Source organism: Anomaloglossus baeobatrachus, chromosome 6 (assembly GCF_048569485.1).
Source record: "Anomaloglossus baeobatrachus isolate aAnoBae1 chromosome 6, aAnoBae1.hap1, whole genome shotgun sequence".
In the NCBI taxonomy this organism is placed as follows: domain Eukaryota; kingdom Metazoa; phylum Chordata; class Amphibia; order Anura; family Aromobatidae; genus Anomaloglossus; species Anomaloglossus baeobatrachus.
Genome location: NC_134358.1, coordinates 580838899 through 580863650, shown reverse-complemented (window position 1 = coordinate 580863650; position 24752 = coordinate 580838899). Strand labels below are relative to the sequence as shown.

The window sequence follows — 24752 nt, the reverse complement described above, 5'->3', positions numbered from 1 at the left end:
TAACCAGTGACTGTGCCGCCCTGACACCTAACCAGCGGCTGCACGGCCCTGACACCTAACCAGCGGCTGCACGGCCCTGACACCTAACCAGTGGCTGTGCGGCCCTGACACCTAACCAGTGGCTGCGCGGCCCTGACACCTAACCAGCGGCTGTGCGGCCCTGACACCTAACCAGCGGCTGCACGGCCCTGACACCTAACCAGTGGCTGTGCCGCCCTGACACCTAACCAGCGGCTGCACGGCCCTGACACCTAACCAGCGGCTGCACGGCCCTGACACCTAACCAGCGGCTGCGCGGCCCTGACACCTAACCAGCGGCTGTGCGGCCCTGACACCTAACCAGTGGCTGTGCGGCCCTGACACCTAACCAGCGGCTGTGCCGCCCTGACACCTAACCAGTGGCTGTGCGGCCCTGACACCTAACCAGCGGCTGTGCCGCCCTGACACCTAACCAGCGGCTGTGCGGCCCTGACACCTAACCAGCGGCTGCGCGGCCCTGACACCTAACCAGCGGCTGTGCGGCCCTGACAACTTACCAGAACCAGCCACTTACCTTGATGTGTCGGATTTCTGCTCTTTGCTGGCAGCGTCTGCAGAGGAGATCGTTTCCCCGGAAGAAAGTCTCTGGGAGACATCGTCCTCCACCGGGAAGAACTAGAAGAGAGGAGACATTCACAGCTCGCAACATGAGCCGAGGATGACCGGGGCCACGGACGGAGTGCAGGGCAAGTGTGAGTGGACAGAAATAGGGACCCCCATCGTTGCCCGCATTGTTGTCTGTATTGCTGGCCGCATTGTTGCTTGCATTGTTGTCTGTATTGCTGGCCGCATTGTTGCCTGCATTGTTGCCTGTATTGCTGCCCGCATCGCTGTCCGCACTGTTGCCTGCATTGTTGCCCGCACTGCTGTCCGCATTGTTGCCTGCATTGTTGCCCGCACTGCTGTCCGCATTGTTGCCCGCATTGTTGCCCGCACTGCTGTCCGCATTGTTGCCTGCATTGTTGCCCGCACTGCTGTCCGCATTGTTGTCCGCATCGCTGCCTGCATTGTGACCTTTCACAGCTAGTAACTCTCATACATGAAGCTGGGATTACACGGCCGGCTCTGCTCATCGTGTGACATTACTAACCCCCCCTCCACTCTCTGAGCACAGTTTTCTTTCTCTGCTACTATTGGTCGCCCGCTTAGGACACCCCACACCCCGCACCCCACACAGCGTACCCCACACCCCGCACCCCACACCCCGCACCCCACACCCCGCACCCCGCACTCCTCACCCCGCACCCGCATTATATTAGTGGTCCCCGACCTTCATTACCTTGCTCTGATAGAGCAGATACATTATGATAAGGAGGAACATGCCCTGGATGAAGCCGCCCGTGGACTGACCACGTCCTGCCACACAGCGGCCATCCGGCCACATGCGGCACTCACGGGGAAGAACATCACTCGGGGCAGGAGCCATGGATGAAGCCGCCCGTGGACTGACCATGTCCCGGCAGACAGCGGCCATCCGGCCACATGCGGCACTCACGGGGAAGAACATCACTCGGGGCAGGAGCCATGGATGAAGCCGCCCGTGGACTGACCATGTCCCGGCAGACAGCGGCCATCCGGCCACATGCGGCACTCACGGGGAAGAACATCACTCGGGGCAGGAGCCATGGATGAAGCCAACCCGTGGACTGACCACGTCCCGGCAGACAGCGGCCATCCGGCCACATGCAGCACTCACGGGGGAGGACATCACTCGGGGCAGGAGCCCTGGATGAAGCCACCCGTGGACTGACCACGTCCCGGCAGACAGCGGCCATCCGGCCACATGCGGCACTCACGGGGGAGGACATCACTCGGGGGAGGACATCACTCGGGGCAGGAGCCCTGGATGAAGCCGCCCGTGGACTGACCATGTTCTGGCAGACAGCGGCCATCCTGCCACATGCGGCACTCACAGGGGAGAACATCACTCGGGGCAGGAGCCCTGGATGAAGCCGCCCGTGGACTGACCACGTCCCAGCAGACAGCGGCCATCCGGCCACATGCGGCACTCACGGGGGAGATCATCACTCGGGGCAGGAGCCCCGGATGAAGCCGCCCGTGGACTGACCACGTCCCGGCAGACAGTGGCCATCCGGCCACATGCGGCACTCACGGGGGAGGACATCACTCGGGGCAGGAGCCCTGGATGAAGCCGCCCGTGGACTGACCACGTCCCGGCAGACAGCGGCCATCCGGCCACATGCGGCACTCACGGGGAAGAACATCACTCGGGGCAGGAGCCCTGGATGAAGCCGCCCGTGGACTGACCATGTCCCGGCAGACAGCGGCCATCCGGCCACATGCGGCACTCACGGGGGAGAGCATCACTTGGGGCAGGAGCCCTGGATGAAGCCGCCCGTGGACTGACCACGTCCCGGCAGACAGCGGCCATCCGGCCACATGCGGCACTCACGGGGGAGGACATCACTCGGGGCAGGAGACTTTACCCAATGTAAGGTTACAGTGAAAGCTTCACATCTCCAGAGAAGCCGCCTCCTCATCTATCTGAGAACCCAGTGGCACGTGTCTGCCCGTCCTCAGGCCTAGAGTGCCGAACCCTGAGCACCGACCTCAGCGCTGACAATCTGGACTCTTATTTCATAGAAAAGTCACCAAATCCAATGGAAATGGCCTCCTCAATATCACGGCTCCTTTACCCTCCATCATTTCACCAAGTTCCCTTCCTGCCTATAGACCGGGCACAGAAGACGTTCCCCGGCTCCTCACTCCTCGCTCTACCACCCTCACAAGTTCTCCCCGGCACTCTCCACACATGTCACTACCATGTGTCACGTGTCCCGCTCTCCCAGAATCTTTCCTCCCTCAGTCACACAAGTCGTCTTTAACCCCATTACTAAAAAATATCCTTGGACCAGAACTGCCAACTACAGACTGGTCTCTAATCTTGGCATAGTGGCTCAGTGGTTAGTACTGTATGGTGGCTCAGTGGTTAGCACTGCAGTCTTGCAGCGCTGGGGTCCTGGGTTCATAGCCCCCACGGACAACATCTGTGAGGAGTCTGTATGTTCTCCCCGTGTTTGCGTGGATTTCCTCCGGTTCCTCCCACACTGTAAAGACATCCTCTTAAGGAAGGTAGATTGTGAGCCCCGATGGGGACAGTGATGCTGATGTATGTAAAGCGCTGTGGAATTGATGGCGCTATATAAGTGAATAACTATATCTAATATGTAAAGATGTGTGTATGTGTGTGTGTGTATGTGTGTGTGTGTGTGTCCGCTAAAGGAATCCGCACCGTCGCATTTACAATCACAAAATTTTGCAAAGACACGCCATGTGACCCAGGGAATGTCATAGACTATGTTTTGAGAGGAAAATTTAACCCTGCGCTTTCACCAAAAACCTGCCTCCATTAAAGTGAATGGAGCTGGGAGCTACAGGTCATTAATAAGAGCTGTGATTGGTTGCTATAGGAACAAAGGACATTCATAGTATAATAAGCTTATGTGTGAGGTAATAAGATTTCGGTAGAGACAGACAGAGAGGGAGACAGACAGACAGAGAGGGAGACAGACAGACAGAGAGGGAGACAGACAGACAGAGAGGGAGACAGACAGACAGAGAGGGAGACAGACAGACAGAGAGGGAGACAGACAGACAGAGAGGGAGACAGACAGACAGAGAGGGAGACAGACAGACAGAGAGGGAGACAGACAGACAGAGAGGGAGACAGACAGACAGAGAGGGAGACAGACAGACAGAGAGGGAGACAGACAGACAGAGAGGGAGACAGACAGACAGAGAGGGAGACAGACAGACAGAGAGGGAGACAGACAGACAGAGAGGGAGACAGACAGACAGAGAGGGAGACAGACAGACAGAGAGGGAGACAGACAGAGAGGGAGACAGACAGAGAGGGAGACAGACAGAGAGGGAGACAGACAGAGAGGGAGACAGACAGACAGAGAGGGAGACAGACAGACAGAGAGGGAGACAGACAGACAGAGAGGGAGACAGACAGACAGAGAGGGAGACAGACAGAGAGGGAGACAGACAGAGAGGGAGACAGACAGAGAGGGAGACAGACAGACAGAGAGGGAGACAGACAGACAGAGAGGGAGACAGACAGACAGAGAGGGAGACAGACAGACAGAGAGGGAGACAGACAGACAGAGAGGGAGACAGACAGACAGAGAGGGAGACAGACAGACAGAGAGGGAGACAGACAGACAGAGAGGGAGACAGACAGACAGAGAGGGAGACAGACAGACAGAGAGGGAGACAGACAGACAGAGAGGGAGACAGACAGACAGAGAGGGAGACAGACAGACAGAGAGGGAGACAGACAGACAGAGAGGGAGACAGACAGAGAGGGAGACAGACAGAGAGGGAGACAGACAGAGAGGGAGACAGACAGAGAGGGAGACAGACAGAGAGGGAGACAGACAGACAGAGAGGGAGACAGACAGACAGAGAGGGAGACAGACAGACAGAGAGGGAGACAGACAGACAGAGAGGGAGACAGACAGACAGAGAGGGAGACAGACAGACAGAGAGGGAGACAGACAGAGAGGGAGACAGACAGAGAGGGAGACAGACAGAGAGGGAGACAGACAGAGAGGGAGACAGACAGAGAGGGAGACAGACAGAGAGGGAGACAGACAGAGAGGGAGACAGACAGAGAGGGAGACAGACAGAGAGGGAGACAGACAGAGAGGGAGACAGACAGAGAGGGAGACAGAGAGAGAGGGAGACAGACAGAGAGGGAGACAGACAGAGAGGGAGACAGAGAGAGAGGGAGACAGACAGAGAGGGAGACAGACAGAGAGGGAGACAGACAGAGAGGGAGACAGACAGACAGAGAGGGAGACAGACAGACAGAGAGGGAGACAGACAGACAGAGAGGGAGACAGACAGACAGAGAGGGAGACAGACAGAGAGGGAGACAGACAGAGAGGGAGACAGACAGAGAGGGAGACAGACAGAGAGGGAGACAGACAGAGAGGGAGACAGACAGAGAGGGAGACAGACAGAGAGGGAGACAGACAGAGAGGGAGACAGACAGAGAGGGAGACAGACAGAGAGGGAGACAGACAGAGAGGGAGACAGACAGAGAGGGAGACAGAGAGAGAGGGAGACAGACAGAGAGGGAGACAGACAGAGAGGGAGACAGAGAGAGAGGGAGACAGACAGAGAGAGAGGGAGACAGACAGAGAGAGAGGGAGACAGACAGAGAGAGAGGGAGACAGACAGAGAGAGAGGGAGACAGACAGAGAGAGAGGGAGACAGACAGAGAGAGAGGGAGACAGACAGAGAGAGAGGGAGACAGACAGAGAGAGAGAGGGAGACAGACAGAGAGGGAGACAGACAGAGAGAGAGGGAGACAGACAGACAGAGAGGGAGACAGACAGACAGAGAGGGAGACAGACAGACAGAGAGGGAGACAGACAGACAGAGAGGGAGACAGACAGACAGAGAGGGAGACAGACAGACAGAGAGGGAGACAGACAGACAGAGAGGGAGACAGACAGACAGAGAGGGAGACAGACAGACAGAGAGGGAGACAGACAGAGAGGGAGACAGACAGAGAGGGAGACAGACAGAGAGGGAGACAGACAGAGAGGGAGACAGACAGAGAGACAGACAGAGAGGGAGACAGACAGAGAGGGAGACAGACAGACAGAGAGGGAGACAGACAGAGAGAGAGGGAGACAGACAGAGAGGGAGACAGAGAGAGAGGGAGACAGACAGAGAGAGAGGGAGACAGACAGACAGAGAGGGAGACAGACAGACAGAGAGGGAGACAGACAGACAGAGAGGGAGACAGACAGACAGAGAGGGAGACAGACAGACAGAGAGGGAGACAGACAGACAGAGAGGGAGACAGACAGACAGAGAGGGAGACAGACAGACAGAGAGGGAGACAGACAGACAGAGAGGGAGACAGACAGACAGAGAGGGAGACAGACAGACAGAGAGGGAGACAGACAGACAGAGAGGGAGACAGACAGACAGAGAGGGAGACAGACAGACAGAGAGGGAGACAGACAGACAGAGAGGGAGACAGACAGACAGAGAGGGAGACAGACAGACAGAGAGGGAGACAGACAGACAGAGAGGGAGACAGACAGACAGAGAGGGAGACAGACAGACAGAGAGGGAGACAGACAGAGAGGGAGACAGACAGAGAGGGAGACAGACAGAGAGGGAGACAGACAGAGAGGGAGACAGACAGAGAGGGAGACAGACAGAGAGGGAGACAGACAGAGAGGGAGACAGACAGAGAGACAGACAGAGAGGGAGACAGACAGAGAGGGAGACAGACAGAGAGGGAGACAGACAGAGAGGGAGACAGACAGACAGAGAGGGAGACAGACAGAGAGAGAGGGAGACAGACAGAGAGAGAGGGAGACAGACAGAGAGAGAGGGAGACAGACAGACAGAGAGGGAGACAGACAGAGAAGGAGACAGACAGAGAAGGAGACAGACAGAGAGGGAGACAGACAGACAGAGAGGGAGACAGACAGAGAGGGAGACAGACAGAGAGGGAGACAGACAGAGAGGGAGACAGACAGACAGAGAGGGAGACAGAGAGAGAGGGAGACAGACAGAGAGAGAGGGAGACAGACAGACAGAGAGGGAGACAGACAGAGAGGGAGACAGACAGAGAGGGAGACAGACAGAGAGGGAGACAGACAGAGAGGGAGACAGACAGAGAGGGAGACAGACAGACAGAGAGGGAGACAGACAGAGAGGGAGACAGACAGAGAGGGAGACAGACAGAGAGGGAGACAGACAGAGAGGGAGACAGACAGAGAGGGAGACAGACAGAGAGGGAGACAGACAGAGAGGGAGACAGACAGAGAGGGAGACAGACAGAGAGGGAGACAGACAGAGAGGGAGACAGACAGAGAGGGAGACAGACAGAGAGGGAGACAGACAGAGAGGGAGACAGACAGAGAGGGAGACAGACAGAGAGGGAGACAGACAGAGGGAGACAGACAGAGAGGGAGACAGACAGAGAGGGAGACAGACAGAGAGGGAGACAGACAGAGAGGGAGACAGACAGACAGGGAGACAGACAGACAGGGAGACAGACAGACAGAGAGGGAGACAGACAGAGAGGGAGACAGACAGAGAGGGAGACAGACAGAGAGGGAGACAGACAGAGAGGGAGACAGACAGAGAGGGAGACAGACAGAGAGGGAGACAGACAGAGAGGGAGACAGACAGAGAGGGAGACAGACAGAGAGGGAGACAGACAGAGAGGGAGACAGACAGAGAGGGAGACAGACAGAGGGAGACAGACAGAGAGGGAGACAGACAGAGAGGGAGACAGACAGAGAGGGAGACAGACAGAGAGGGAGACAGACAGACAGGGAGACAGACAGAGAGGGAGACAGACAGACAGAGAGGGAGACAGAGAGAGAGGGAGACAGACAGAGAGAGAGGGAGACAGACAGAGAGGGAGACAGACAGAGAGGGAGACAGACAGAGAGGGAGACAGACAGAGAGGGAGACAGACAGAGAGGGAGACAGACAGAGAGGGAGACAGACAGAGAGAGAGGGAGACAGACAGAGAGAGAGGGAGACAGACAGAGAGAGAGGGAGACAGAGAGAGAGGGAGACAGACAGAGAGGGAGACAGACAGAGAGGGAGACAGACAGAGAGAGAGGGAGACAGACAGAGAGAGAGGGAGACAGACAGAGAGAGAGGGAGACAGACAGAGAGAGAGGGAGACAGACAGAGAGGGAGACAGACAGAGAGAGAGGGAGACAGACAGAGAGAGAGGGAGACAGACAGAGAGGGAGACAGACAGAGAGAGAGGGAGACAGACAGAGAGAGAGGGAGACAGACAGAGAGAGAGGGAGACAGACAGAGAGAGAGGGAGACAGACAGACAGAGAGGGAGACAGACAGAGAAGGAGACAGACAGAGAGGGAGACAGACAAACAGAGAGGGAGACAGACAGAGAGGGAGACAGACAGAGAGGGAGACAGAGAGAGAGGGAGACAGAGAGAGAGGGAGACAGACAGAGAGAGAGGGAGACAGACAGAGAGGGAGACAGACAGACAGAGAGGGAGACAGACAGACAGAGAGGGAGACAGACAGAGAAGGAGACAGACAGAGAGGGAGACAGACAAACAGAGAGGGAGACAGACAGAGAGGGAGACAGACAGAGAGGGAGACAGAGAGAGAGGGAGACAGACAGAGAGAGAGGGAGACAGACAGAGAGGGAGACAGACAGACAGAGAGGGAGACAGACAGACAGAGAGGGAGACAGACAGACAGAGAGGGAGACAGACAGACAGAGAGGGAGACAGACAGACAGAGAGGGAGACAGACAGACAGAGGGAGACAGACAGACAGAGAGGGAGACAGACAGACAGAGAGGGAGACAGACAGAGAGGGAGACAGACAGAGAGGGAGACAGACAGAGAGGGAGACAGACAGAGAGGGAGACAGACAGACAGAGAGGGAGACAGAGAGAGAGGGAGACAGACAGAGAGAGAGGGAGACAGACAGAGAGGGAGACAGACAGAGAGGGAGACAGACAGAGAGGGAGACAGACAGAGAGGGAGACAGACAGAGAGGGAGACAGACAGAGAGGGAGACAGACAGAGAGGGAGACAGACAGAGAGGGAGACAGACAGAGAGGGAGACAGACAGAGAGGGAGACAGACAGAGAGGGAGACAGACAGAGAGGGAGACAGACAGAGAGGGAGACAGACAGAGAGGGAGACAGACAGAGAGGGAGACAGACAGAGAGGGAGACAGACAGAGAGGGAGACAGACAGAGAGAGAGGGAGACAGACAGAGAGAGAGGGAGACAGACAGAGAGAGAGGGAGACAGAGAGAGAGGGAGACAGACAGAGAGGGAGACAGACAGAGAGAGAGGGAGACAGACAGAGAGAGAGGGAGACAGACAGAGAGGGAGACAGACAGAGAGAGAGGGAGACAGACAGAGACAGACAGAGAGAGAGGGAGACAGACAGAGAGGGAGACAGACAGAGAGGGAGACAGACAGAGAGGGAGACAGACAGAGAGGGAGAAAGACAGAGAGGGAGACAGACAGAGAGGGAGACAGACAGAGAGGGAGACAGACAGAGAGGGAGACAGACAGACAGAGAGGGAGACAGACAGACAGAGAGGGAGACAGACAGACAGAGAGGGAGACAGACAGAGAGGGAGACAGACAGAGAGGGAGACAGACAGAGAGGGAGACAGACAGAGGGAGACAGACAGAGAGGGAGACAGACAGAGAGCGAGACAGACAGAGAGGGAGACAGACAGAGAGGGAGACAGACAGAGAGGGAGACAGACAGAGAGCGAGACAGACAGAGAGCGAGACAGACAGAGAGCGAGACAGACAGAGAGCGAGACAGACAGAGAGCGAGACAGACAGAGAGCGAGACAGACAGAGAGCGAGACAGACAGAGAGCGAGACAGACAGAGAGGGAGACAGACAGAGAGCGAGACAGACAGAGAGCGAGACAGACAGAGAGCGAGACAGACAGAGAGCGAGACAGACAGAGAGCGAGACAGACAGAGAGCGAGACAGACAGAGAGCGAGACAGACAGAGAGGGAGACAGACACTTAATTACCATCCCGGGCAATGCTGGGTGCTACAGCTAGTGATAATATATAGTCTCCCCTCATCTATATACTCCTGGAGCGCTCAGTCCGCTCTTCTCAAATCCGCACTCAGTGAACTCTCCTCTCACCCTCCACAATCCACTTTCCGCTCTTTACAGTATGCGCCCTCACTAAAGTCTCTAATGATCTACTAACAGCTAAATCTAATGGTTGCTGCTCACAGCTGATGCTCCTGGATCTCTGCAGCTTCTGACACTGGATCACCAGCTCCTCCTCACTGTGCTCCTCAGTATGGAGAGTGCTGGTCTGTATGGAGGAGCCTCTGAGGGTGACTGCAGCCAGTATGGAGAGAGCTGGTCTGTATGGAGGAGCCTCTGAGGGTGACTGCAGCCAGTATGGAGAGTGCTGGTCTGTATGGAGGAGCCTCTGAGGGAGACAGCAGCAGGTATGGAGAGTGCTGGTCTGTATGGAGGAGCCTCTGAGGGTGACTGCAGCCAGTATGGAGAGAGCTGGTCTGTATGGAGGAGCCTCTGAGGGTGACTGCAGCCAGTATGGAGAGTGCTGGTCTGTATGGAGGAGCCTCTGAGGGAGACAGCAGCAGGTATGGAGAGTGCTGGTCTGTATGGAGGAGCCTCTGAGGGTGACTGCAGCCAGTATGGAGAGTGCTGGTCTGTATGGAGGAGCCTCTGAGGGAGACTGCAGCCGGTATGGAGAGTGCTGGTCTGTATGGAGGAGCCTCTGAGGGAGACAGCAGCAGGTATGGAGAGTGCTGGTCTGTATGGAGGAGCCTCTGAGGGTGACTGCAGCCAGTATGGAGAGAGCTGGTCTGTATGGAGGAGCCTCTGAGGGTGACTGCAGCCAGTATGGAGAGTGCTGGTCTGTATGGAGGAGCCTCTGAGGGAGACAGCAGCAGGTATGGAGAGTGCTGGTCTGTATGGAGGAGCCTCTGAGGGTGACTGCAGCCAGTATGGAGAGTGCTGGTCTGTATGGAGGAGCCTCTGAGGGAGACAGCAGCCGGTATGGAGAGTGCTGGTCTGTATGGAGGAGCCTCTGAGGGAGACAGCAGCAGGTATGGAGAGTGCTGGTCTGTATGGAGGAGCCTCTGAGGGAGACTGCAGCCAGTATGGAGAGAGCTGGTCTGTATGGAGGAGCCTCTGAGGGTGACTGCAGCCAGTATGGAGAGTGCTGGTCTGTATGCAGGAGCCTCTGAGGGAGACTGCAGCCAGTATGGAGAGTGTTGGTCTGTATGGAGGAGCCTCTGAGGGAGACTGCAGCCAGTATGGAGAGTGCTGGGCTGTATGGAGGAGCCTCTGAGGGAGACTGCAGCCGGTATGGAGAGTGCTGGGCTGTATGGAGGAGCCTCTGAGGGAGACTGCAGCCGGTATAGAGAGTGCTGGGCTGTATGGAGGAGCCTCTGAGGGTGACTGCAGCCAAAATGGAGAGTGCTGGGCTGTATGGAGGAGCCTCTGAGGGAGACTGCAGCCGGTATGGAGAGTCCTGGGCTGTATGGAGGAGCCTCTGAGGGTGACTGCAGCCAGTATGGAGAGTGATGGACTGTATGGAGGAGCCCCTGAGGGTGACTGCAGCCAAAATGGAGAGTGCTGGGCTGTATGGAGGAGCCTCTGAGGGTGACTACAGCCAGTATGGAGAGTGCTGGGCTGTATGGAGGAGCCTCTGAGGGTGACTGCAGCCAAAATGGAGAGTGCTGGGTTGTATGGAGAAGCCTCTGAGGGTGACTGCAGCCAGTATGGAGAGAGCAGGTCTGTATGCAGGAGCCTCTGAGGGTGACTGCAGCCAGTATGGAGAGTGTTGGGCTATATGGAAAGTGCTGAGCTATATGGAGGAGCTTCTGAGGGTGACTGCAGCCAGTATGGAGAGAGCTGGGCTGTATGGAGAGTGCTGGGCTGTATGGAGAGTGCTGGGCTGTATGGAGGAGCCTCTGAGGAAGACTGCAGCCAGTATGGAGGTGCCTCTGGGGGATACTGCAGCCAAAACGGAGAGTGCTGGGCTGTATGGAGGAGCCTCTGGGGAAGACTGCAGCCAGTATGGAGAGTGCTGGGCTGTATGGAGAGTGCTGGGCTGTATGGAGGAGCCTCTGAGGGTGACTGCAGCCAAAATGGAGAGTGCTGGGCTGTATGGAGAGTGCTGGGCTGTATGGAGGAGCCTCTGCGGAAGACAGCAGCCAGTATGGAGAGTGCTGGGCTGTATGGAGGAGCCTCTGAGAAAGACTGCAGCCAGTATGGAGAGTGTTGGGCTATATGGAGAGAGCTAGTCTATATGGAGGAGCTTCTGAGGGCGACTGCAGCCAGTATGGAGAGAGCTGGGCTGTATGGAGGAGCCTCTAAGGAAGACTGCAGCCAGTATGGAGAGTGCTGGGCTGTATGGAGGAGCCTCTGAGGGTGACTGCAGCCAGTATGGAGAGTGCTGGGCTGTATGGAGAGTGCTGGGCTGTATGGAGGAGCCTCTGAGGAAGACTGCAGCCAGTATGGAGGAGCCTCTGGGGGATACTGCAGCCAAAACGGAGAGTGCTGGGCTGTATGGAGGAGCTTCTGAGGGTGACTGCAGCCAGTATGGAGAGTGCTGGGCTGTATGGAGGAGCCTCTGAGGGAGACAGCAGCCAGTATGGAGAGTGCTGGGCTGTATGGAGGAGCCTCTGAGAGTGACTGTAGCCAGTATGGAGAGTGCTGGGCTGTATGGAGGAGCCTCTGAGAGTGACTGTAGCCAGAATAGAGAGTGCTGGGCTGTATGGAGGAGCCTCTGAGGGTGACTGTAGCCAGTATGGAGAGTGCTGGGCTGTATGGAGGAGCCTCTGAGAGTGACTGTAGCCAGAATGGAGAGTGCTGGGCTGTATGGAGAGTGCTGGGTTGTATGGAGGAGCCTCTGGAGGAGACTGCAGCCAGAATGGAGAGTGCTGGGCTGTATGGAGAGTGCTAGGCTGTATGTAGGAGCTTCTGAGGGTGACTGCAGCCAGTATGGAGAGTGCTGGGCTGTATGGAGGAGCCTCTGAGGGAGACTGCAGCCAGTATGGAGAGTGCTGGGCTGTATGGAGGAGCCTCTGAACGTGACTGTAGCCAGAATAGAGAGTGCTGGGCTGTATGGAGGAGCCTCTGAGAGTGTCTGCAGCCAGTATGGAGAGTGCTGGGCTGTATGGAGGAGCTTCTGAGGGCGACTGCAGCCAGTATGGAGAGAGCTGGGCTGTATGGAGAGTGCTGGGCTATATGGAGAGTGCTGGGCTGTAAGGAGAGTGCTGGGCTGTATGGAGGAGCCTCTGAGGAAGACTGCAGCCAGTATGGAGGAGCCTCTGGGGGAGACTGCAGCCAAAACGGAGAGTGCTGGGCTGTATGGAGGAGCCTCTGAGGAAGACTGCAGCCAGTATGGAGGAGCCTCTGGGGGAGACTGCAGCCAAAACGGAGAGTGCTGGGCTGTATGGAGAGTGCTGGGCTGTATGGAGAGTGCTGGGTTGTATGGAGGAGCCTCTGGGGAAGACTGCAGCCAGAATGGAGAGTGCTGGGCTGTATGGAGAGTGCTAGGCTGTATGGAGGAGCCTCTGGAGGAGACTGCAGCCAGAATGGAGAGTGCTGGGCTGTATGGAGAGTGCTAGGCTGTATGGACGAGCCTCTGAGGGTGACTGTAGCCAGTATAGAGAGTGCTGGGCTGTATGGAGGAGCCTCTGGAGGAGACTGCAGCCAGAATGGAGAGTGCTGGGCTGTATGGAGAGTGCTAGGCTGTATGGACGAGCCTCTGAGGGTGACTGTAGCCAGTATAGAGAGTGCTGGGCTGTATGGAGGAGTCTCTGAGGGTGACTGCAGCCAGTATGGAGAGTGCTGGGCTGTATGGAGGAGCCTCTGGGGAAGACTGAAGCCAGTATGGTGAGTGCTGGGCTGTATGGAGGAGCCTCTGAGAGTGACTGTAGCCAGAATGGAGAGTGCTGGGCTGTATGGAGAGTGCTGGGCTGTATGGAGGAGCTTCTGAGGGTGACTGCAGCAAGTATGGAAAGTGCTGGGCTGTAGGAAGGAGCCTCTGAGGGAGACTGCAGCAAGTATGGAGAGTGCTGGGCCGTAGGAAGGAGCCTCTGAAGGAGACTGCAGCCAGTATGGAGAGTGCTGAGCTGTATGGAGGAGCTTCTGAGGGTGACTGCAGCCAGTATGGAGAGTGCTGGGCTGTATGGAGAGTGCTGGGTTGTATGAAGGAGCCTCTGAGGGGGACTGTAGCCAGTATGGAGAGTACTGGGCTGTATGGAGAGTGCTGGGCTGTATGGAGGAGCTTCTGAGGGTGACTGCAGCCAGTATGGACAGTGCTGGGCTGTATGAAGGAGCCTCTGAGGGTGACTGTAGCCAGTATGGAGAGTGCTGGGCTGTATGAAGGAGCCTCTGAGGGTGACTGTAGCCAGTATGGAGAGTGCTGGGCTGTATGGAGAGTGCTGGGTTGTATGAAGGAGCCTCTGAGGGGGACTGTAGCCAGTATGGAGAGTGCTGGGCTGTATGGAGGAGCCTCTGAGGGTGACTGTAGCCAGTATGGAGAGTGCTGGGCTGTATGAAGGAGCCTCTGAGGGTGACTGTAGCCAGTATGGAGAGTGCTGGGTTGTATGAAGGAGCTTCTGAGGGTGACTGCAGCCAGTATGGAAAGTGCTGGGCTGTAGGAAGGAGCCTCTGAAGGAGACTGCAGCCAGTATGGAGAGTGCTGAGCTGTATGGAGGAGCTTCTGAGGGTGACTGCAGCCAGTATGGAGAGTGCTGGGCTGTATGGAGAGTGCTGGGTTGTATGAAGGAGCCTCTGAGGGGGACTGTAGCCAGTATGGAGAGTGCTGGGCTGTATGGAGAGTGCTGGGCTGTATGGAGGAGCTTCTGAGGGTGACTGCAGCCAGTATGGAGAGTGCTGGGCTGTATGAAGGAGCCTCTGAGGGTGACTGTAGCCAGTATGGAGAGTGCTGGGCTGTATGAAGGAGCCTCTGAGGGTGACTGTAGCCAGTACGGAGAGTGCTGGGCTGTATGGAGAGTGTTGGGTTGTATGAAGGAGCCTCTGAGGGGGACTGTAGCCAGTATGGAGAGTGCTGGGCTGTATGGAGGAGCTTCTGAGGGTGACTGCAGCCAGTATGGAGAGTGCTGAGCTGTATGGAGGAGCTTCTGAGGGTGACTGTAGCCAGTATGGAGAGTGCTGGGCTGTATGGAGAGTGCTGGGTTGTATGGATGAGCCTCCGAGGAAGACTGCAGCCAGTATGGAGAGTGCTGGTCTGTATGGAGGAGCCTCCGAGGGAGACTGCAGCCAGTATGGAGAGTGCTGAGCTGTATGGAGGAGCCTCTGAGGGAGACTGCAGCCAGTATGGAGAGTGCTGAGCTGTATGGAGGAGCCTCTGAGGGAGACTTCAGCCCGTATGGAGAATGCTGGGCTGTATGGAGAGTGCTGGGTTGTATGAAGGAGCCTCTGAGGGGGACTGTAACCAGTATGGAGAGTGCTGGGCTGTATGGAGAGTGCTGGGCTGTATGGAGGAGCTTCTGAGAATGACTGTAGCCAGTATGGAGAGTGCTGGGCTGTATGAAGGAGCCTCTGAGGGTGACTGTAGCCAGTATGGAGAGTGCTGGGCTGTATGGAGAGTGCTGGGTTGTATGAAGGAGCCTCTGAGGGGGGACTGTAGCCAGTATGGAGAGTGCTGGGCTGTATGGAGGAGCTTCTGAGGGTGACTGCAGCCAGTATGGAGAGTGCTGGGTTGTATGAAGGAGCCTCTGAGGGGGAATGTAGCCAGTATGGAGAGTGCTGGGCTGTATGGAGAGTGCTGGGCTGTATGGAGGAGCCTTTGAGGGTGACTGCAGCCAGTATGGAGAGTGCTGGGCTGTATGGAGAGTGCTGGGCTGTATGGAGAGTGCTGGGCTGTATGGAGGAGCCTCTGAGGGTGACTGCAGCCAGTATGGAGAGTGCTGGGCTGTATGGAGAGTGCTGGGCTGTATGGAGAGTGCTGGGCTGTATGGAGAGTGCTGGGCTGTATGGAGGAGCCTCTGAGGGTGACTGCAGCCAGTATGGAGAGTGCTGGGCTGTATGGAGAGTGCTGGGCTGTATGGAGAGTGCTGGGCTGTATGGAGAGTGCTGGGCTGTATGGAGAGTGTTGGGCTGTATGGAGAGTGCTGGGCTGTATGGAGAATGCTGGGCTGTATGGAGAAAGTTGGGCTGTATGGAGAGTGCTGGGCTGTATGGAGAGTGTTGGGCTGTATGGAGAGTGCTGGGCTGTATGGAGAGTGTTGGGCTGTATGGAGAGTGCTGGGCTGTATGGAGAGTGTTGGGCTGTATGGAGAGTGCTGGGCTGTATGGAGAGTGCTGGGCTGTATGGAGAGTGCTGGGCTGTATGGAGAGTGCTGGGCTGTATGGAGGAGCCTCTGAGGGTGACTGTAGCCAGTATGGAGAGTGCTGGGCTGTATGAAGGAGCCTCTGAGGGTGACTGTAGCCAGTATGGAGAGTGCTGGGCTGTATGGAGAGTGCTGGGTTGTATGAAGGAGCCTCTGAGGGGGACTGTAGCCAGTATGGAGAGTGCTGGGCTGTATGGAGGAGCTTCTGAGGGTGACTGCAGCCAGTATGGAGAGTGCTGAGCTGTATGGAGGAGCTTCTGAGGGTGACTGTAGCCAGTATGGAGAGTGCTGGGCTGTATGGAGAGTGCTGGGTTGTATGGATGAGCCTCCGAGGAAGACTGCAGCCAGTATGGAGAGTGCTGGTCTGTATGGAGAAGCCTCCGAGGGAGACTGCAGCCAGTATGGAGAGTGCTGAGCTGTATGGAGGAGCCACTGAGGGAGACTGCAGCCAGTATGGAGAGTGCTGAGCTGTATGGAGGAGCCTCTGAGGGAGACTGCAGCCAGTATGGAGAGTGCTGAGCTGTATGGAGGAGCCTCTGAGGGAGACTGCAGCCCGTATGGAGAGTGCTGGGCTGTATGGAGAGTGCTGGGTTGTATGAAGGAGCCTCTGAGGGGGACTGTAGCCAGTATGGAGAGTGCTGGGCTGTATGGAGAGTGCTGGGCTGTATGGAGGAGCTTCTGAGGGTGACTGCAGCCAGTATGGAGAGTGCTGGGCTGTATGAAGGAGCCTCTGAGAATGACTGTAGCCAGTATGGAGAGTGCTGGGCTATATGAAGGAGCCTCTGAGGGTGACTGTAGCCAGTATGGAGAGTGCTGGGCTGTATGGAGAGTGCTGGGTTGTATGAAGGAACCTCTGAGGGGGACTGTAGCCAGTATGGAGAGTGCTGGGCTGTATGGAGGAGCTTCTGAGGGTGACTGCAGCCAGTATGGAGAGTGCTGGGTTGTATGAAGGAGCCTCTGAGGGGGACTGTAGCCAGTATGGAGAGTGCTGGGCTGTATGGAGAGTGCTGGGCTGTATGGAGGAGCCTTTGAGGGTGACTGCAGCCAGTATGGAGAGTGCTGGGCTGTATGGAGAGTGCTGGGCTGTATGGAGAGTGCTGGGCTGTATGGAGGAGCCTCTGAGGGTGACTGCAGCCAGTATGGAGAGTGCTGGGCTGTATGGAGAGTGCTGGGCTGTATGGAGAGTGCTGGGCTGTATGGAGAGTGCTGGGTAGTATGGAGGAGCCTCTGAGGGAGACTGCAGCCTGTATGGAGAGTGCTGGGCTGTATGGAGAGTGCTGGGTAGTATGGAGGAGCCTCTGAGGGAGACTGCAGCCAGTATGGAGAGTGCTGGGCTGTATGGAGAGTGCCGGGCTGTATGGAGAGTGCTGGGCTGTATGGAGAGTGCTGGGCTGTATGGAGAGTGTTGGGCTGTATGGAGAGTGCTGGGCTGTATGGAGAATGCTGGGCTGTATGGAGAAAGTTGGGCTGTATGGAGAAAGTTGGGCTGTATGGAGAGTGCTGGGCTGTATGGAGAGTGTTGGGCTGTATGGAGAGTGCTGGGCTGTATGGAGAGTGTTGGGCTGTATGGAGAGTGCTGGGCTGTATGGAGAGTGTTGGGCTGTATGGAGAGTGTTGGGCTGTATGGAGAGTGTTGGGCTGTATGGAGAGTGCTGGGCTGTATAGAGAGTGCTGGGCTGTATGGAGGAGCCTCTGAGGGTGACTGCAGCCAGTATGGAGAGTGCTGGGCTGTATGGAGAGTGCTGGGCTGTATGGAGAGTGCTGGGTTGTATGGAGGAGCCTCTGAGGGAGACTGCAGCCTGTATGGAGAGTGCTGGGCTGTATGGAGAGTGCTGGGCTGTATGGAGAGTGCTGGGCTGTATGGAGGAGCCTCTGAGGGTGACTGCAGCCAGTATGGAGAGTGCTGGGCTGTATGGAAAGTGCTGGGCTGTATGGAGAGTGCCGGGCTGTCTGGAGAGTGCTGGGCTGTATGGAGAGTGCTGGGCTGTATGGAGAGTGTTGGGCTGTATGGAGAGTGCTGGGCTGTATGGAGAATGCTGGGCTGTATGGAGAGTGTTGGGCTGTATGGAGAGTGCTGGGCTGTATGCAGAGTGCTGGGCTGTATGGAGAGTGCTGAGCTGTATGGAGAGTGCTGGGCTGTATGGAGAGTGTTGGGCTGTATGGAGAGTGCTGGGCTGTATGGAGAGTGTTGGGCTGTAAGGAGAGTGCTGGGCTGTATGGAGAGTGTTGGGCTGTATGGAGAGTGTTGGCTGTATGGAGAGTGCTGGGCTGTATGGAGAGTGCTGGGCTGTATGGAGAGTGCTGGGCTGTATGGAGGAGCCTCTGATGGTGACTGCAGCCAGTATGGAGAGTGCTGGGCTGTATGGAGAGTGCTGGGCTGTATGGAGAGTGCTGGGCTGTATGGAGAGTGCTGGGTTGTATGGAGGAGCCTCTGAGGGAGACTGCAGCCAGTATGGAGAGTGCTGGGCTGTATGGAGAGTGCTGGGCTGTATGGAGAGTGCTGGGTTGTATGGAGGAGCCTCTGAGGGAGACTGCAGCCTGTATGGAGAGTGCAGGGCTGTATGGAGAGTGCTGGGCTGTATGGAGAGTGCTGGGCTGTATGGAGGAGCCTCTGAGGGTGACTGCAGCCAGTATGGAGAGTGCTGGGCTGTATGGAAAGTGCTGGGCTGTATGGAGAGTGCCGGGCTGTCTGGAGAGTGCTGGGCTGTATGGAGAGTGCTGGGCTGTATGGAGAGTGTTGGGCTGTATGGAGAGTGCTGGGCTGTATGGAGAATGCTGGGCTGTATGGAGCGTGTTGGGCTTTATGGAGAGTGCTGGGCTGTATGCAGAGTGTTGGGCTGTATGGAGAGTAATGGGCTGTATGGAGAGTGCTGGGCTGTATGGAGAGTGTTGGGCTGTATGGAGAGTGCTGGGCTGTATGGAGAGTGTTGGGCTGTAAGGAGAGTGCTGGGCTGTATGGAGAGTGTTGGGCTGTATGGAGAGTGTTGGCTGTATGGAGAGTGCTGGGCTGTATGGAGAGTGCTGGGCTGTATGAAGGAGCCTCTGAGGGTGACTGCAGCCAGTATGGAGAGTGCTGGGCTGTATGGAGAGTGCTGGGCTGTATGGAGAGTGCTGGGTTGTATGGAGGAGCCTCTGAGGGAGACTGCAGCCAGTATGGAGAGTGCTGGGCTGTATGGAGAGTGCTGGGCTGTATGGAGAGTGCTGGGCTGTATGGAGAGTGCTGGGCTGCATGGAGAGTGCTGGGCTGTATGGAGAGTGTTGGGCTTTATGGAGAGTGCTGGGCTGTATGGAGAGTGTTGGGCTGTATGGAGAGTGCTGGGCTGTATGGAGAGTGCTGGGCTGTATGGAGAGTGCTGGGCTGTATGGAGAGTGCTGGGTTGTATGGAGGAGCCTCTGAGGGAGACTGCAGCTTGTATGGAGAGTGCTGGGCTGTATGGAGAGTGCTGGGCTGCATGGAGAGTGCTGGGCTGTATGGAGAGTGCTGGGCTGTATGGAGAGTGCTGGGCTGTATGGAGAGTGCTGGGCTGTATGGAGAGTGCTGGGCTGTATGGAGAGTGTTGGGCTGTAAGGAGAGTGCTGGGCTGTATGGAGAGTGTTGGGCTGTATGGAGAGTGTTGGCTGTATGGAGAGTGCTGGGCTGTATGGAGAGTGCTGGGCTGTATGGAGAGTGCCGGGCTGTATGGAGGAGCCTCTGAGGGTGACTGCAGCCAGTATGGAGAGTGCTGGGCTGTATGGAGAGTGCTGGGCTGTATGGAGAGTGCTGGGCTGTATGGAGAGTGCTGGGTTGTATGGAGGAGCCTCTGAGGGAGACTGCAGCCAGTATGGAGAGTGTTGGGCTGTATGGAGAGTGTTGGGCTGTATGGAGAGTGTTGGGCTGTATGGAGAGTGCTGGGCTGTATGGAGAGTGCTGGGCTGTATGGAGATTGTTGGGCTGTATGGAGAGTGCTGGGCTGTATGGAGAGTGCTGGGCTGTATGGAGAGTGCTGGGCTGTATGGAGAGTGCTGGGCTGTATGGAGAGTGTTGGGCTGTAAGGAGAGTGCTGGGCTGTATGGAGAGTGTTGGGCTGTATGGAGAGTGTTGGCTGTATGGAGAGTGCTGGGCTGTATGGAGAGTGCTGGGCTGTATGGAGAGTGCTGGGCTGTATGGAGGAGCCTCTGAGGGTGACTGCAGCCAGTATGGAGAGTGCTGGGCTGTATGGAGAGTGCTGGGCTGTATGGAGAGTGCTGGGCTGTATGGAGAGTGCTGGGTTGTATGGAGGAGCCTCTGAGGGAGACTGCAGCCAGTATGGAGAGTGCTGGGCTGTATGGAGAGTACTGGGCTGTATGGAGGAGCCTCTGAGGGTGACTGCAGCCAGTATGGAGAGTGCTGGGCTGTATGGAGAGTGCTGGGCTGTATGGAGAGTGCTGGGTTGTATGGAGGAGCCTCTGAGGGAGACTGCAGCCAGTATGGAGAGTGTTGGGCTGTATGGAGAGTGTTGGGCTGTATGGAGAGTGCTGAGCTGTATGGAGAGTGCTGGGCTGTATGGAGAGTGCTGGGCTGTATGGAGAGTGCTGGGCTGTATGGAGATTGTTGGGCTGTATGGAGAGTGCTGGGCTGTATGGAGAGTGCTGGGCTGTATGGAGAGTGCTGGGCTGTATGGAGAGTGCTGGGCTGTATGGAGAGTGCTGGGCTGTATGGAGAGTGCTGGGCTGTATGGAGAGTGTTGGGCTGTAAGGAGAGTGCTGGGCTGTATGGAGAGTGTTGGGCTGTATGGAGAGTGTTGGCTGTATGGAGAGTGCTGGGCTGTATGGAGAGTGCTGGGCTGTATGGAGGAGCCTCTGAGGGTGACTGCAGCCAGTATGGAGAGTGCTGGGCTGTATGGAGAGTGCTGGGCTGTATGGAGAGTGCTGGGCTGTATGGAGAGTGCTGGGTTGTATGGAGGAGCCTCTGAGGGAGACTGCAGCCAGTATGGAGAGTGCTGGGCTGTATGGAGAGTGCTGGGCTGTATGGAGAGTGCTGGGCTGTATGGAGATTGTTGGGCTGTATGGAGAGTGTTGGGCTGTATGGAGAGTGCTGGGCTGTATGGAGAGTGCTGGGCTGTATGGAGATTGTTGGGCTGTATGGAGAGTGCTGGGCTGTATGGAGAGTGCTGGGCTGTATGGAGAGTGCTGGGCTGTATGGAGAGTGCTGGGCTGTATGGAGAGTGCTGGGCTGTATGGAGAGTGTTGGGCTGTAAGGAGAGTGCTGGGCTGTATGGAGAGTGTTGGCTGTATGGAGAGTGCTGGGCTGTATGGAGAGTGCTGGGCTGTATGGAGGAGCCTCTGAGGGTGACTGCAGCCAGTATGGAGAGTGCTGGGCTGTATGGAGAGTGCTGGGCTGTATGGAGAGTGCTGGGCTGTATGGAGAGTGCTGGGTTGTATGGAGGAGCCTCTGAGGGAGACTGCAGCCAGTATGGAGAGTGCTGGGCTGTATGGAGAGTACTGGGCTGTATGGAGGAGCCTCTGAGGGTGACTGCAGCCAGTATGGAGAGTGCTGGGCTGTATGGAGAGTGCTGGGCTGTATGGAGAGTGCTGGGTTGTATGGAGGAGCCTCTGAGGGAGACTGCAGCCAGTATGGAGAGTGTTGGGCTGTATGGAGAGTGTTGGGCTGTATGGAGAGTGCTGGGCTGTATGGAGAGTGCTGGGCTGTATGGAGATTGTTGGGCTGTATGGAGAGTGCTGGGCTGTATGGAGAGTGCTGGGCTGTATGGAGAGTGCTGGGCTGTATGGAGAGTGCTGGGCTGTATGGAGAGTGCTGGGCTGTATGGAGAGTGCTGGGCTGTATGGAGAGTGCTGGGCTGTATGGAGAGTGCTGGGCTGTATGGAGAGTGCTGGGCTGTATGGAGAGTGTTGGGCTGTAAGGAGAGTGCTGGGCTGTATGGAGAGTGTTGGCTGTATGGAGAGTGCTGGGCTGTATGGAGAGTGCTGGGCTGTATGGAGGAGCCTCTGAGGGTGACTGCAGCCAGTATGGAGAGTGCTGGGCTGTATGGAGAGTGCTGGGCTGTATGGAGAGTGCTGGGCTGTATGGAGAGTGCTGGGTTGTATGGATGAGCCTCTGAGGGAGACTGCAGCCAGTATGGAGAGTGCTGGGCTGTATGGAGAGTGCTGGGCTGTATGGAGAGTGCTGGGCTGTATGGAGAGTGCTGGGCTGTATGGAGAGTGCTGGGCTGCATGGAGAGTGCTGGGCTGTATGGAGAGTGCTGGGCTGTATGGAGAGTGTTGGGCTGTATGGAGAGTGCTGGGCTGTATGGAGAGTGCTGGGCTGTATGGAGAGTGCTGGGCTGTATGGAGAGTGCTGGGTTGTATGGAGGAGCCTCTGAGGGAGACTGCAGCTTGTATGGAGAGTGCTGGGCTGCATGGAGAGTGCTGGGCTGCATGGAGAGTGCTGGGCTGTATGGAGAGTGCAGGGCTGTATGGAGAGTGCTGGGCTGTATGGAGAGTGCTGGGCTGTATGGAGAGTGCTGGCCTGTGTGGAGAGTGCTGGCCTGTGTGGAGAGTGCTGGGCTGTATGGAGAGTGCTGGGTTGTATGGAGAGTGCAGGGCTGTATGGAGAGTGCTGGCCTGTATGGAGAGTGCTGGCCTGTATGGAGAGTGCTGGGCTGTATGGAGAGTGCTGGGCTGTATGGAGAGTGCTGGGCTGTATGGAGAGTGCAGGGCTGTATGGAGAGTGCTGGGCTGTATGGAGAGTGCTGGGCTGTATGGAGAGTGCTGGGCTGTATGGAGAGTGCTGTGCTGTATGGAGAGTGCAGGGCTGTATGGAGAGTGCTGGCCTGTATGGAGAGTGCTGGGCTGTATGGAGAGTGCTGGGCTGTATGGAGAGTGCTGGGCTGTATGGAGAGTGCTGGCCTGTATGGAGAGTGCTGGCCTGTATGGAGAGTGCTGGGCTGTATGGAGAGTGCTGGGTTGTATGGAGGAGCCTCTGAGGGAGACTGCAGCCTGTATGGAGAGTGCTGGGCTGTATGGAGAGTGTTGGGCTGTATGGAGAGTGCTGGGCTGTATGGAGAGTGCTGGGCTGTATGGAGAGTGCTGGGCTGTATGGAGAGTGCAGGGCTGTATGGAGAGTGCAGGGCTGTATGGAGAGTGCTGGGCTGTATGGAGAGTGCTGGGCTGTATGGAGAGTGCTGGGCTGTATGGAGAGTGCTGGGCTGTATGGAGAGTGTTGGGCTGTATGGAGAGTGCTGGGCTGTATGGAGAGTGCTGGGCTGTATGGAGAGTGCTGGGCTGTATGGAGATTGCTGGGCTGTATGGAGAGTGCTGGGCTGTATGGAGAGTGCTGGGCTGTATGGAGAGTGCTGGGCTGTATGGAGAGTGCTGGGCTGTATGGAGAGTGCTGGGCTGTATGGAGAGTGCTGGGCTGTATGGAGAGTGCTGGGCTGTATGGAGAGTGCTGGGCTGTATGGGGAGTGCTGGGCTGTATGGAGAGTGCTGGGCTGTATGGAGAGTGCTGGGCTGTATGGAGAGTGCCGGGCTGTATGGAGAGTGCTGGGCTGTATGGAGAGTGCTGGGCTGTATGGAGAGTGCTGGGCTGTATGGGGAGTGCTGGGCTGTATGGAGAGTGCTGGGCTGTATGCAGAGTGCTGGGCTGTATGGAGAGTGCTGGGCTGTATGGAGAGTGCTGGGCTGTATGGAGAGTGCTGGGCTGTGTGGAGGAGCCCCTGAGGGAGGTCCTGTACGTATCCTCACATGAGTCAGTGTATGGCGGGCTGCAATGTCTTGGAAGGAAACCTGTGATGAAGCAGTGTGAATAGGGGCTGCGGTCAGTGGGATACTAATGTTATGGACTGTATCCAGTTCTCGGTGGGTGACGCCACAACTAAACTGACTATAATACCGTGTGTGCTCCTTTAAGCCGGCGAGGCGTTGCGCTTATGTTGCCAGTGCTGAAAGAAGATGCTGAACTTTTAAAGACACAGTGTTGCTGAGTCACCGCGCCCCGCAGCATAGTGAGTAACCCCCATTATACAGTGTGTGAACTGTGTGCAACCTCACGCCCGCATTGCTGCAAAATACCAGGGACTGTCTGTGCGCTGTCCCCAACATGTCCTCCTTCTGTCTGACACTGAATCTCTACAAAACGGAGCTTCTGGTGTTTCCTCCTCTACGATCCACGCTGTACCTGATATTACCACCTCCGTGTGTGGCTCTACCATCACTCCGCAGCAGCACGCCCGCTGCCGCAGCAATATATGTGACTCTCTCCTTCACTCGCTCATGTCACCTCAAAAACATCTCTAGAATTCCACCTTTTCTTACCTTTGACTCTGCACAAACTCTTACTGTGGCTCTCATTCATTCTTCTACCACAACTCTCTACGGATGGGTCTCCTCTTACCATCCCCCCCTCTAATCCATCCTGAATGTAGCAGCCAGGGTCATGTTTCTGTCCAGCTGCTACACCAATGCCTCCACCATGAGCCAGCCATTGCATTTATCGCCCCTCCACTACAGAGTCAAATGGAAACTCATCAATTGGACACACAAAGCTCTGTACAGTTCTGCACCACCCTACATCTTGTCTCTGTGTACCACTCTACCCGTCTTCTCCACAGTTCTGCACCACCCTACATCTTGTCTCTGTATACCACTTTACCCGTCTTCTCCACAGTTCTGCACCACCCTACATCTTGTCTCTGTGTACCACTCTACCCGTCTTCTCCACAGTTCTGCACCACCCTACATCTTGTCTCTGTGTACAACTCTACCCGTCTTCTCCACAGTTCTGCACCACCCTACATCTTGTCTCTGTGTACCACTCTACCCGACTTCTCCACAGTTCTGCACCACCCTACATTTCTCCCTCATTTCT

General features: G+C 56.5%; 2 protein-coding genes across 7 annotated transcripts in view; one reads left to right on the top strand and one right to left on the bottom strand.

Moving 5' to 3' along the window:
* LOC142243730 (uncharacterized) overlaps nucleotides 1–24752 on the top strand; it is a 1240762-nt gene that overhangs the window by 831835 nt on the left and 384175 nt on the right. The gene's annotated exons all lie outside the window — the stretch shown is intronic.
* SLC4A2 (solute carrier family 4 member 2) overlaps nucleotides 1–24752 on the bottom strand; it is a 262381-nt gene that overhangs the window by 143036 nt on the left and 94593 nt on the right. The window contains exon 5 of the mRNA XM_075315967.1: nucleotides 554–654. Within this exon, the coding sequence (XP_075172082.1) occupies nucleotides 554–654 (101 nt within the window). The remainder of the gene's footprint in view (nucleotides 1–553; nucleotides 655–24752) is intronic.